The 14,721-nt window shown below is 33.3% G+C and overlaps 1 protein-coding gene across 5 annotated transcripts; it reads left to right on the top strand.

The window, feature by feature from the left end:
• Positions 1–38: 38 nt before the first annotated feature.
• osa (trithorax group protein osa) lies at positions 39–14,256 on the top strand. 5 transcript variants are annotated; one of them, XM_012484126.3, is made up of 21 exons: positions 39–1,160; positions 1,341–1,463; positions 1,533–1,739; positions 1,967–2,026; positions 5,223–5,355; positions 5,444–5,539; positions 5,626–5,951; positions 6,032–6,425; positions 6,501–6,626; positions 6,696–6,877; positions 7,073–7,114; positions 7,804–8,001; positions 8,759–8,978; positions 9,054–9,230; positions 9,385–9,495; positions 9,659–9,818; positions 9,889–10,147; positions 10,279–10,444; positions 10,520–10,821; positions 10,979–11,218; positions 11,304–14,256. In XM_012484126.3, exons 1-21 carry the CDS (start codon positions 321–323, stop codon positions 13,260–13,262), a joined length of 6,321 nt encoding a protein of 2,106 aa, XP_012339580.2. In that variant the 5' UTR covers positions 39–320; the 3' UTR covers positions 13,263–14,256. The 5 variants fall into 5 exon arrangements, with proteins under 5 accessions (XP_012339580.2, XP_086761667.1, XP_086761669.1 ...); XM_086905541.1 differs by having other exon boundaries at positions 7,804–7,992; XM_086905543.1 differs by lacking the exon at positions 9,385–9,495.
• Positions 14,257–14,721: the final 465 nt, after the last annotated feature.

Here is a 14,721-nt window from a genome sequence, read left to right on the forward strand (position 1 = left end):
CGCAAATTGTAAATGAGAGTTAAATATTAGTAATTTGTAGTGTAACCACAAGATGGCGTAGTACATGCGACGCTGCTTTTGACGTTCGTGTATGAGTTTTTTTTTTGGTTCCTTCTACTTTGAAAACGGCAGGAAGCAAAAATTGTTAGTTCGGTGCTTAGCCTTCGCTAGTCTGATTGAGGATGTGGTGGAAAGACTTGAGTACGATAAAAGAGATTCAACAGAAAAGGATTTCGATTTCGAGTACATAGTACGCGAGACACACGAGGTCCCGCGATTGGCCAGTTTATGAGACGACGATGGCTCCGTGAGGAGAGAACATGGCTGCGACGCAAGCCGAGAGCCAACAAAACGATGTGAAGCTGAACGAGTCCGTGAAATGTGCACAGAAACGTCCGCAAGTCGGTGGGAATAGTGCAAGTGTTAATACGAAGCAGCAGCTGGATCCAGAGCCGGGTGATAAAGTATCCCGGGGCGCGGCCCAGCTGCTTAAATATGTGAATCGCGGCGGGGACACGGGTTTCGAGATGAGTCAATACCGCGAGGACATTGGTGGACACACTGCCGGTGAAGTAAAATCACCCAGAGAAGCTGGACAAGCTCCTCAAGAATCTATTGGCAAGCAAGAGCCTCTCGATACGCCCGGGCATCCAAACCATCCCGGACATCCGTTTACGTCGAACGTTATACGCGATTACCCTGAGGAGTATACCAACAAATCAAACGAATTTCCCTCCAAATCATTGACTGAGTATCCAAGTAAGCAGGTACCAGAATATATAGGAAAGCATGGAGACTTTCCAGGAAAACAATTGGATTATCATGGTAAACACTTAATACATGAAAGTGAAAGAGTTCATCGGGCAGAAATGGAAGAGCATTATGCAGCTTCCAAGATTGAATCACGATTGGCATATGTAGGAGCTACACCAAGCAGTTTTCCAGGACAACCAAGGTTTCTATCAGGACAAAGTATATCACAAGCTACTGGTCCAACACCTACATTAAATCAGTTACTTCAAGCATCTACACCTGTACATCGTTTTCATGGAAATTATCCTGGAATGGGGCCAGAGCCATATCAACAACCATGGCCTATTCAACGACCTCCAGTTGTCCCTCCAGTGTATCCACAACCTGGCCAACGTCCTCCACAAACGGTAGAAATATTTATATTTATATTTAATTATGTATAATACTTTAATATTTTAAATTATATATTTTAATTGTAACTTAAAATTATTTTATAATAATAATTTACATATATTATATATTTTCTAAAATGTATGATTTATTATCTTTTCATAATTATATAATTAAATATGTTTTATAATATACAGGGATCACCAAGATTACATGCAGGTCCTGGAGGACCTAGTTCTCCAACTCCTATGCCATATCAACAATATACACAACGTTATTCTTCTCCTGCAAGACCTCATGCACCATACAGTCATCATCAGGTATTTAATAATAATTAGAAAATAATTGAAAATAATACTTATTCATAATAATTATTTATATTTTTTTAGCTAAATTCATATACTACGCAAACTAGCCATCCTTCCAGTCTTTATACAGAACAAAGAGGTTGGAATCAAGGTGGACCACCAAATCCACCACCACCTCCAGCCAATCAAACCAATCCTTCCAGTCAGTCACCACAACGTGCTCTTTCTCAATCTCCAGCACCACCACCTTCTGCATCACCACAACCACAGTCAACTGGCCAATCTCAAGTAAGTTATATGTAGATAATATAATTTTATTCTAATCAATTAATATCGTAGAGAAAAGAATTTTTATTTTCTATAATAATTTGTACATGTAAATAAAAAATATTAAAATAATTATTTATTTTGGTGTATTATTAAAAAAAAATTGTTTACTTTGAAAATTTTTTAAAAAGTTAAATATATAAAATTAAAAAAATTAATTTTTTACAATAATTTTGTATTATGTTTAGAGTTTTCACAATCTACAGCAACGATCAACAACTCCTAATACTCAAGGAATTGATTCAGGGGTGAGTGTTAAAATTTTATATAATTTTATTTTAAAGAATTTCAAATAATAGCATGTCTCAAATTATATAAGATTATTAGTAATTGAAATTTACTATATAAAATATATAAAATTTTTTAACAAATATTTCAATAATATAATATAATATAATACAAAACAAGTTAAAATTTTTTAATACTTTTTTAATTGATTTTCTACTAAAAGTGATTTATTTTGATCTTAAAAAGCACATGCGCAGGAATACACGTGTACACGTGTTACTATTATTTCTTGGTATTAGTGATTCGATTTTTGATCGTCCAAAAATGATATAACTAAAAGTATTATAGTTTTTATATGGAATGATAACTGGCATTGCAAAGCAAATTTTAATTTCACCTTGCATAAAAATGCCATTTGATCTTAGATACAGTGGACGGGAGAACTTCGATACTTCTCTCCTGAAAAGAGCAAACATGAGTGAGCGAAAGGGAGATCTCTCGAGTATGGGTTGCCCATCTATAGGAGGGGCACGGTGTAGGAAGTGGGGATGGAGAATAAGCGACTTGTAGAGTTCGATTAGGGCGCGAGTTGCGCGGCCGCTGGAGCCCCAGATATTAGTACTTCCCCTTTCTGCCTTCTCCCCCTTCTCCTCTTCTTCCCCACTCCGTTTGTCTATTTGTCTCTTTTCAATACATTCGCATGAACGTATGGCAAACATCTCTCTTCCTTTATGTATTCGATCTCTTGCTTCTTTCAATGTAGATGGGCGGGTAGTGCGAGAAGCAAGAGTATTACACAGGTACCTGAGTATAGAGAAGCAAGCGAGAGCAAGTATGTGATTCGCTCAAATCGGTGGTGGGGAGAAAAGTGAGTATCTGAGGTAGTTTCCCCACCACTTCTGACGTTTTATATCGTTCAGCTATATTCGGTTCGTTAGATCATGCAACTGTCACTTTGCGACATGCTATCGAACTTCTCATATGACGCTGCTGAAAAATGACGAATATTTTAAACGACTAATAATTATTTTAAATGATATTAATTGAATTCTATTTGCTTGTAACATTATCTGTCAATAAATCTAAGTGATTTATTTATTTAATTGATATTATAATAAATTTTATTATTTATTATTAAATTATTTAATAGATTTCTGCTTTCTATAAAAATTTTTAATAGGAATCAATTACTTGCGATATAATTAATATCATAATATTAATAAAAAAAATATTAATACAAAATATTTTTAAAATTTTTTTATTTGTGAATTTATTTACTTTATTTTGACTTATTATAATTTATAATGTTGAATATATAAATATATATATATATATATATATATATATATATATATATTATAGATATAAATTTATAAAAATAAAAAAGTTAGAAATTTTCAATAATAAGTAATAATAAATAATAGTAAAATAATTAAAAATAATACGTAGTATAATTAATATAACCAAAAAAATTTTACTAATAATAAAGATTTATAAATAGTATTTAATTAATTTATGGGATTTATGGGATTATATTTAATTATATTTAATCAAATTATGGGTTTTTCACTGAATTTATTTAAGAAAAATATTTATTTTCTGTAGTTTCTATACTTTAGTGGTTTTTTTTCTCATATATTCTCGGGCTTTTTGGAGCACACGGGTATTCTTCGTTGAAGAGCGACGGAAATAGCCGACAGTTTCCGAACGCTTGCCGCGCCACGAAAGAACGCCCTCCAACGAACAGCTAGACGCGAAATCTGTAAACCGAAGTGACGGAACACTCGATAAAAAGAATCACGTTTTTAGTTATTCCCGGCCACGTACACGTACGTAGACGATCAACTGTCCGATTCTAACCTATTAAATATATGATCTACGTGATCGAATGTAGCCAATTTATAATTGTACTAAAGGGTTGTACCTACGATACGAAACATTGAGACTTATTGACACAACATGCGATGGTCGAAGTACACAGTGAACCAACAGTAGTTCTATAGTAACAAACAAGAATTATATCTGTTTTCATATGGTTTTATTAAACCACTGACTTTCTCTATTACACATGATTAAATATAGTGTGTTATTATTACATGAGATTCCCGTAAAACTTGTGAAAATCGTACGGGAAACACGCAAATCTATGGTGGGTTTTGTCGTAGTGCGCGGGGTAACGCCTCTCTTTCGATTCTCGCGTCATGCTGAGAGTCCTTGTGTCCGATACAGTATATACTATATGTTCCGTGATACATCCGAAGTCTCTAATCTTCTATAAGGATGATTTGTCCATCGCTTGGTAGGTGTAATGATGCACTTTTTTCTTTCTTCTTTTCTTCTACGTCTTTCTTTGTCTGTATCATTATTCCTCTTTTTCGTTCCTCATCTTTATCTATTTATCTATCTATCTATCTTTTACCTTATTTTCTTCTCTTTCTCTTTCAAGCTATCTGTATCTTTTTTCTCTTTCTCTTGACCTCCCTCTTCCCTATCTTCCAATATACCCGCGCGCACTCTCCCAATGTATCATTGTGACGACTATGCTAGGTTTACGTACACATACATATTTTCTCCTCCTCGTCCTCCTCCTCTTCTCCCCTTCCATATACGTATGTACATATATGCTAAATATCGTTGAAAACATGCGCGTGTATATGACGTGTTATGTTGCATCGTACGATTAGTAGCGAATGGCCGCGTGTATAGAGTGCATTTCCAAATTTTTTCGCTTTTCAAATATAAAAAAAATATCATACATAAAAGGAACATGAATGTTTCAAAAAGTGGATTTTTTATGAGACATTTTATTTTGTTTTATATTTATTCTTATTTCTATATGTTTATATAAATATTTATATTAATTTGCTAATTTGATTTTTTTTATTAATGTTAGCAAATGTAAAATTTAATAAATTGATTGAAAAATGCTATACATCAAAGAATTATTTAAAAATAATTTCTATTCCCATAATTGACTCTAATTTTTTTTATGGCATTATAAGCATTTTAATTATTTTGTATAAATATTAATTTTATTAAATATTAATATAAATCCTATAAATTTTTGTAATAATATAATAATAAAAAATCAAATATAATTTTAAATGTTAGGTATAATTATTTTATTTTTTACAGTTATAAAAGAATGTTTTGAATAAAATATGTTTTATAATATATTTTTAGTGTTTATATTTTGTATTTTATATTATAATTTAGGAGTTATCTGGACAAAACAGTAACGATAGTTCGAATGGACCTGCTTGTCCGGGAACACCTAATTCACAGGGGATGAGACCAACCCCTTCTCCTACAGGATCTACAGGTTCTCGCTCAATGTCCCCTGCTGTTGGTTTGTGTATTTTTAGTCTTTATATTTTCGGTAATTTAATTCTATTTAATTGAATATATACAAATTAAATTATATATATTTTTAATAGGTCAACAAAACGTTCAGATGCCTCCACGTCCGTCAAGTAGCCAGTCAGATGGTAGTGGACCAGCACGAATGAGCCATTCTCCTATGACAACTCAAGGTAAGTAAAAGATGTAAAATTTGTATTTATTTTTGTATCTATGTGCCTTTTTTTATATAAGAAATATGAGAAATATATATTTTTAGGAGCATACCAACAACCATTGGGTCCTTCACCACACATGCATAGTTATAAAATGAACAATACTGGTCCTGGTGTTGTTCAACCAGGACCTGGTTCAGCAAGCCTTGGTGGAATGAATCCAATGGGTGGTGGTATGGGATATGCAGCTAGTGGGACGGCTGCAGGCCAGCCTGGAGGTTATCATACACAAGGTACCTATCCACCTCCACGTCCACATGTACAATTTCCACAAGGATATCCATCACCAGCTAATTCACAACCACCACCTAATAATCAATATCAGGCTTCTAATAGACCTAATAATTTGGTGCAATATCCTCCATATACTGTAAGTAAAATATATTTTTAAAGTAATAAATATAATAAAAATTTAATATTAATTATGTAAAATATATTATTTTTTTGTAGCATAAAATGGGATTTAATAGTGTACCACCAGGAATGCCACCTAGTCCAGGTCCACCTCAAGTTTATGGAGGTAGTAGTACAACAGGTATGGTACCACCAGGTACTCCTGGAGTTGCTGTGATTGGTAATATGGGCCCACCAGCAAGTTCAATGGGTCCTCCACCACCATCACCTAATCATATTAGTAGTCAGCCACCACCAACTAGCTCAGCTGTACCACATTTGCATACTCCTGCGGCCACACCACCTCTCAATCATGAAGGAAGTCCAATGCCTCCACCAAGTACTACACCTAACTCACATCCTACTTCAACACCAACACCAGCCAGTCATAATTCTGCAGATCTTACTACTGAAACTTCTAATGATAGTGGTATAACTACTACTGCTTCAGGTATATATTTTATCATATATTTTATTTCATATAATTTTTTAATAGAATAATAATTGAAAATATTTATTTATATAGGTACTTCAGGTATAAATGTTACCTCTACTTCAAGTGGCACTGTTACATCTGTAATAACAACTGGTCCTGATGGTACATCTTTAGATGAAGGTTCTCAACAATCTACATTGTCAAATGCATCAGCTGGTTAGTATAAAAATTTAAAAGATATATTTCACTTTATTTATGAAAATGCATAATTTTATTTTAATACAGCTTCTGGAGAAGATCCAGCATTTACACCAAAGGTACGGAAAGAAATGATAGGAGGATATCACAGTCATCCAACTACACCACAAAGTACAGTTCCATCACCTGGCGCAGCGAGTATTAACTCGATACACGAAGAATATCCTGATATGAACAGTCCTGGTTGGCCACGTACTCCTGCTAGTCCTGTATGTATTTTGTTTCATTACATAATTTTTAAGAATATGACATAATGATTACTATTTTCGTATGTATATCTGTATCTTTATTTTGCATGTTTAAATGTTTCTACATGAAAATGCTAAAAATAATAAACAATCAGGGATAATGTGTTTTTATACTATAGTTTTTTTCGGCTTTTCAATATTTTATATATTTTACAGGTATTTAACAGTCATGTGCCTCAAGACCCGTACAGATCTAAGGTTACTGTTTATTCACTATAAGTATTTATTATACCGTTGCACAACATACTATTTACACTGAATGCTTCGTGCTTCGTTTTAACTAGACATCCTGATATTTGCTTAGCAAATGTAATTATTTTAACTTTCTCTATTTTAACATCGTACCTTTACAGAAACATCTATGTATCATTGTTTCATTTGCGTTATCAGATGGAATATTATCGTAATGTGATTATTAAAAATTATACAATAATTATATTTCGTATATACGCTTATCTATATAACAATCTCTGATATTAACCAAACAAAGATATAAACTCAAGAACAAAAAAATATATTCTATGATAAATATAATTGTCCTAAAACCTGCTTATTTTTACATCTTTTAATCTTTCGCAAAAATTTTTACATTATTTTTATATTTTGCTTTGTATAATCGCATGATATATATATTTATATACATATATATTTTTCGCTTTTATTTATTTTATCATTTAAAAAACATTACTTTTTGCATGAAATATGTAGCTTATGACATTAATTATTTTAAAACATATTCATATAAATACAATTTTTACTTATTATAAGCAATTAAATGACATTGTAAATGAAAGTATCCTTAGAAAATAGTACATCAAATGTACAAGAAAAATCAGAACTATATTTAATACAGAGAAAATTAACAAATTTCATAATAATAATTTCAGAAACCAGACAGTTTAGCAAAGCTATACGAAATGGATGATTCAATGGAACGACGAACATGGCTGGATAAATTAGTTAATTTCATGGAAGAACGAAGAACACCTATTACTAGCTGTCCTACCATCTCCAAGAACCCCCTCGACTTATTTCGGCTATACCTCTACGTGAAAGAGAGGGGGGGCTTCATGGAGGTATGCAAGGTGCAGTGTAGTTCCATCTAGCCCTCGGTGTCTTTATAGTAGTTTTTTTTTTTTTTTATAATTCTCTATGTGTTTCGTGTTTTTGTTCTTTTTGATATTGTGTACACATTTGATACATGCCATAAAACATACATTAATAACTCGATCAATGAGTTTTTGTTTCTTATTAGCATTTTCAATTATATCAATAGTTATTTATTTCTTTTTATATATTTGATGTATACAATTATAAAATATGCTTTGTTTCTGTGTGCGCTGAATTGTGCATGATTTATATTATATTTTTTGCTATATAGTTTTTTTTTCTCGTATACTGTTTATAAAATTATGAAAAAAAAAGAAGCTTAACTCGTCTTTTCTTAAAGTAGTCATTCAACACGTATGGAAAACGCCCTGATCTACAAACCTTGGTGCTATATGGAATTATTCTAATATTCAGCGAAGAATAAACTTTTAGTATCAATGTATAACGGTAATTCGTTTCGATTGTACTTTTGTCTATTCGTTTCATTTTTCATACTTGCATGATCAGGAATCGAGGTATTTGTATATACAGAAAAAAAAATTTTTTATCAAACTAATATTTGATTTCCTTTTATATTGATAGCCGCCGTGATATTTTTTTTTATATATTCTTTTATTTGTTACTTTGTTAGCTTTTCAAAATACAGATTTTTGTCTGTTTAGATTCTCTGCTAAAAAAATGAACAATTGAATAAATATTAATGAGAAAATTTTTGATGTTAATTTTCTATAGGTGACCAAAAACAAAACATGGAAAGATATAGCTGGTTTATTGGGCATTGGAGCAAGTAGCAGTGCAGCATATACATTACGAAAACATTATACCAAGCACTTGCTGGCATATGAATGCCACTTCGATCGTGGAGGTGTGGATCCTCAGCCTATTATAAATCAAGTTGAAGCTGGTTCAAAAAAGAAACCATCAAAAGCAACTGCTTCTGTACCTTCACCAGGTAAATTTTTAAAATACCTTTTTTTTTTTAAATTACTTATATACTACTTATATAATATGATTTTTATATTTTTAGGATCTTCCAATTCACAAGATTCGTTCCCTGCCGCTGGATCAAGCAATGCTTCTATGGATGGTTATGGAAGTTATCAAAGTAGTTATAGTGGAGGTACACCAGGAGGACCTTCGTCAGAATATACGCCTCCTCCTCCAAGACCTCCCAGTCAAAGTAGTGCACCTTCTCCGCATCAAGGTAAAAAATTTCTTTCTATTATTTATTTTCAGTATTTTTAAATAAATAAAATACAAAATTTGAATAATGATTGATTGATTTGGAAAAGTGTTTAATGTGAACACTTTATTAATCATGTGAAAGGAATTGCGGTTGAGAGAATATGTTCTGGTAGGTGGTTTGAACCAGGGCGGGCAGAATAGCACGAATCCGTTCGACGACGGCGTGGGACGCCTTTTTCGCAAGTCGAACGCAACGCCCCACCCTGGTCCGCTACGAGCCTCAGGTATTTCTCTCACCCTTGTCTCCTTTCACAATATATAACCAAATTTTCTTTAAATATTTTTTTTTAATTTATCTTTAAAACTTATACAAGTTTTGTTTTATTTATTTTTTATTATTTAAAATAATTGAATTTTTATTTTGATATTGGAATAATCTTATTCAAGGCATACAACAAGGCAGTTACCAAAATACAGGTTCCTATCAAAATTATCCACAAGATCAATACATCCGACCCCAAGCAAATACATTGTCACAACAGGGAGAATTCAATCAACCTTATTCACCCCGATCGCATTATTCACCTTATGTACCAGATGTTGACAGGTAGAAATTAAAATTATTTTAAAGTTTTATTTAATAAAAGGGTAGAGTATAACTTCCAGGAATCTTACAGAGGATATCCAGGAGGAAATATGCCACCAAATAATGCTGGTGGACAAGATATATATAATAGATACAGTAGTAGTCAACAACCTGCAAATTACTCAGCAGGAACACCACCTAATGCAAGAAGTAATAGCTATCCATCTGCACCACAAGCACATCCAGCTACTGTACCACAACAAACAGCAACTAGCCAACCTTCTTCACCTTCACAGCCTTCTGCTGCTTCATCTTATTCTTGCCCTCAAGATTATTATCGACAAGAACAGGTAATATTATATATTTTTTATTTTTGTCTTTTCATTATATTTTTTATTATATTATTTTTATTATATCTTATTATTATATCTTTTTATTATGTCATTCAACTAAATATTATAATCGATATTATAATTTAAAGGGAGGATATGGAGCTCCTGGAGGAACTCAGATATATTCAGGTGGTGCAAGTGCAAATAAAAATATGCCACCACCACCCCCAGGTCCTAATCCTCCTCGACGTCATCCAGATTTTGCCAAAGATCAACAATATCCTCAATATAATCAACAACGACCAGCGTATCCAGGTAAATAAATTTCATTATTTTTATAACTAAATTATAAGTATGAATAAGAATATTAAAAAAATTCATTAATTATAGGATGGCCAAATACAACAAATCAATACAATAGTACTAGTGGAAATAATAGAGTTCAATATCCATCTCAACAACCACAATCTCAGACACAACAACAACAACAACAATCGCAACAGCAAACACCACAATCTGCTTCTTCTACACCTTCGTCAGGACTTGCTAATAATCAACAATGGGGTAGTCAACAACCAAATAGAACTACTCCTCAACCAACATTGAATGCTATAGCTCATGCACCTCCACCGTGGGATCATCGTTATTCGAATCAACCGTCCCCTCTTTATCCTGCACCTGGAAGTCATCAGGTAATTTATTCTATGTTTGTTATTTAAATATATTTTTAAAAATTTTATTTAATTATCTTTATCTTTTTAATTTATTTTTATTTTTTTGATTTAATTTTGTATTGCTTTATTTTCTTTTTTAATGTATTATTGTGTATAAATTGATATTGATTTACAGAATCAGCTTGGTATAAATCCCATGATTAACCAGCAACCTACATCGAAAAGAGAAATGACATTCCCTCCGGATAGCGTGGAAGCAATAACCCCACTTCTGTATAAGCGCCGGAAACTTACACGTGCTGATGTAGCACCAATAGAAGCTTGGCGTATTATGATGGCTTTAAGATCAGGCTTATTAGCTGAGAGCTGTTGGGCTCTTGATGTGTTAAATATTTTATTATTCGATGATTCTTCTGTAAGTTTCATCTTAATATCTTTTTATTTCTTTTACAATGATCAATAAATGAAAATACTAAATTATAACAAAATGAATTCTACAGGTAAGTTATTTTGGGTTGGCACACTTGCCTGGGCTTTTGGATGTTCTACTGGAACATTTCTCACGTTCTTTATCTGATATGTTTGAATCACCTGTGAATGAAGACGATCGTAATTGGAATCAATCAGCAGATGGTCCAGAAGTCGATCTTGGTGCCGTAACGCGTCCTATTGATCCTGAAGATCGAACCAAATTACTTTCATCATCAAATTACACGCTTTTATCCAGACGAGGTCGTCCGGTAAAAATTATCCCGAGAGACGACGATTTATTTGTTTTAGACACAAGAAGATCTTGGGATCATCAAGATTGTGAATCAGAAACTGAACCTTGGCAAGTCGATAATAACACGACTAAATATATAGTAACGTGTTTTCAATCTGAAATAGGAACAGTGCCATTCGCACGTCTCCTTCGAGATGAAAAACCACCTTTGCTGCAAAAGGAAGTAGAGTGTACAGACTTGAAAGATGAAACCAAAGCAGATTCTGGTACGCTCGAATCACTAGAATTCTCTCAAAAAATGACCGAATCTGGGGAGAAACCAAAAGAAACAAATGAGAAGAAGCAATTGGACAAGAAGAAGAAGACAAAAACTTTAAGTGATGTTTTATCAAGGATTAAAAAGGAACCAGTTGAGATGAACGATCTTACGAGAGAATTATTCGAGAAAAAGAATGACGGATTTAAGAAAGAATGTGATACAGAAGCAAAAGTAAATAATAATATGGGTGAACACTTTTCAGACATGCAAAAGTCTGAAGAGGAACTTATATTAGCACAAAATGGTTTGAATGATACAACAAATAATATTGAAATGGAGAAAAATGAGATTAAAATTGAAAATGAGGAACAAGAATCAGTAATGAAAAATGATAATAAGGAGGGACCAAGATTAAAAATAAGAGATCCAGCAGGTACGTTGAAAAGAAGACGAATAAGCGATTATGAGGATGAAAGTTATTCAAGGGACGAAGCAAGTTTATATCTTGTTACGGAAACACAAGATAATCTGGCTCGACGTTGTGTATGTTTATCCACAATACTAAGGAATCTCACATTTATCCCGGGTAACGAGGCTGAATTCGCTAAAAATGTGACATTTTTAAGTCTTCTTGGTAAGTTATTGTTATTGCATCATGAGCATCCAGTGAGGACACAGAAGACAAGAAACTATGATCGCGAAGAAGATGCAGATTTCGCGGACTCATGTAGTAGCTTACAAGGAGAGAGTGAATGGTGGTGGGATTTTTTGCATCACATAAGAGAAAATGTACTTGTCATGGCAGCAAATATAGCTGGTCATATGGATTTAAGTCAACATCCGGAAGAAATATCTCGACCGGTATTGGATGGTCTTTTACATTGGGCCGTGTGTCCGGCTGCTCATGGACAAGATCCTTTTCCTACAGTTGGTCCGAATTCTTCTTTATCACCGCAAAGATTAGCGCTGGAGGCTTTATGTAAGCTTTGCGTAACAGAATGCAATGTGGATCTGGTGGTTGCTACACCTCCATACTCGAGACTCCAGAGACTTTGTTCGGTATTGACCAGGTTACTTTGCCGAAGCGAAGAACAAGTATTGCGCGAATTTGGCGTGAATTTGCTACATTTTCTATCCGCAGCAGATAGCGGTGTGGCTCGTACAATTGCTTTGCAAACACCTTGTGTAGCATTATTGGTAGCATTCATCGAGCAGGCAGAATCAAGCGCATTAGGAGTTGCAAATCAACATGGATTAGCAGCACTGCGTGATAATCCCGAATCAATGGGCACAAGTTTGGACATGCTACGACGTGCAGCCGGCACATTGCTGAACCTTGCTAGGCATCCTGATAACAGAACTCTGCTATTACAACACGAATCACGATTACTCGCCTTAGTGATGAGTCAAATTTTAGATCAGCAGGTGGCTGCGATCGTTGCTCGTGTATTGTTCCAGTGTTCCAGGGGCACGTAACTTTATTTTATTAATGGATGGTATATTCCTCTTCTTTTTTCGTTCTTGGTTGATCCGCGGGTTTGTTTGTTTAGCCCCCTTGTGCAAAAAGTGATTAATTTTTGTGTCCAAATAAGAGACACGAGAGACAGCTTGTAGAAAAAAGCTGCTGTTGCTGCTATTCATTTTAGGAAATATGAGAGCGAGAAATGTTAGAAAGATAGTTAAAACGAGTGCGAGTGAAAAAACAAGATTATATAGAAGGAAAATTGATGAGAAAAAATAAAATGCGGGATTTAGAGTGTGTAGAAAAGGAACAAAGTGTCGATATAATATAACACCACGTGGTTGTAGTTTTATATCGAATAATAAAAAAGAAAACAACAGAAAAGTAAGAAAGTTAATTATCGGTGTTAGTAAGTTAAGATATACTGCGACGCTGTTTAATATGAATACGCGTCGAGTATATCTTTCCTACTTCATGAATTGGAATAATATCGATAGTGTAAGATGTTTCATAGTTAATAAAAAAGGAAAAAAGAATGCGAGAAAGAACTAAACTGTGAACAAAGAAAAGACGAAAAATGGAAAAATAAGAACTCGTAGAGATATAAACGGGGTGTAGTGATAAAGGGAAGATGGGAAGGGGGTAAAAATGAAAAACATAACATGTTAAAAAGATGAGAAAAATGAAATAATCGTTAAGCAGCATAATAATATATATAAAAAAAAAAGGGAACGAGATAAATGACGTTTAAACAACTAAGAAGGAAATCTGTTTTGACGAACCTAAAATGGTGCGATGTGAACGATAAAGAATATTGGGTGACGATTATATATATAAATATTAACGATAATATGATGCAAATTTTTATATTTGCATGTTTTGTGCTGTAATTAGCGAGTAATTAAGATATTTTGTAGATAACACACACTTCCATTGAATCTTATTCGAATTGCGCCGCGTCGTGTAATAAGATAACAAAAAAAAATAATAAAAGATGATGTAACACGGCTCGTACGCTCACGGTGGTTTCGCTTGCAGACAAAAAAGAAAGAAAATAAAACGTGGGCCATCAAGAGTCTCGACTTTAGAAGCACAGGCAAAACTAGAACTGAAGAAAGACATTGCTAAAAAAAAAGAGAGCAAGAAGAAGAAAAACCGATTAATGAATGAATGTGACGAAAGTTGATGTATGAAAGAATGGATGAAAGCAAAAATGATAAAAGATTCAAAAATAGAAAAGGTAATGGAGGAAAAGATTGATAAATAGCGTGATCATTGCTGTTAGAGACATGAAAAAAAGATTAAATTTGAATGAGATATAAATGAGAATTAGTATGTATGTGTGAGTGTGTGAATGAATAAAAAGACGAAAAAAAATAATAAAAGAAAAAAATAAATAAAAAGTCAGAAAAGTATAATGACAATTTGAATCGATTCGTCTTTTAAACGCGTGTGCATGTAACACGAGAGAGA

The sequence above is a fragment of the Apis florea genome, unplaced genomic scaffold, assembly GCF_048593485.1.
Source record: "Apis florea isolate Af1SG1 unplaced genomic scaffold, ASM4859348v1 contig_2411_pilon, whole genome shotgun sequence".
NCBI lineage: Eukaryota > Metazoa > Arthropoda > Insecta > Hymenoptera > Apidae > Apis > Apis florea.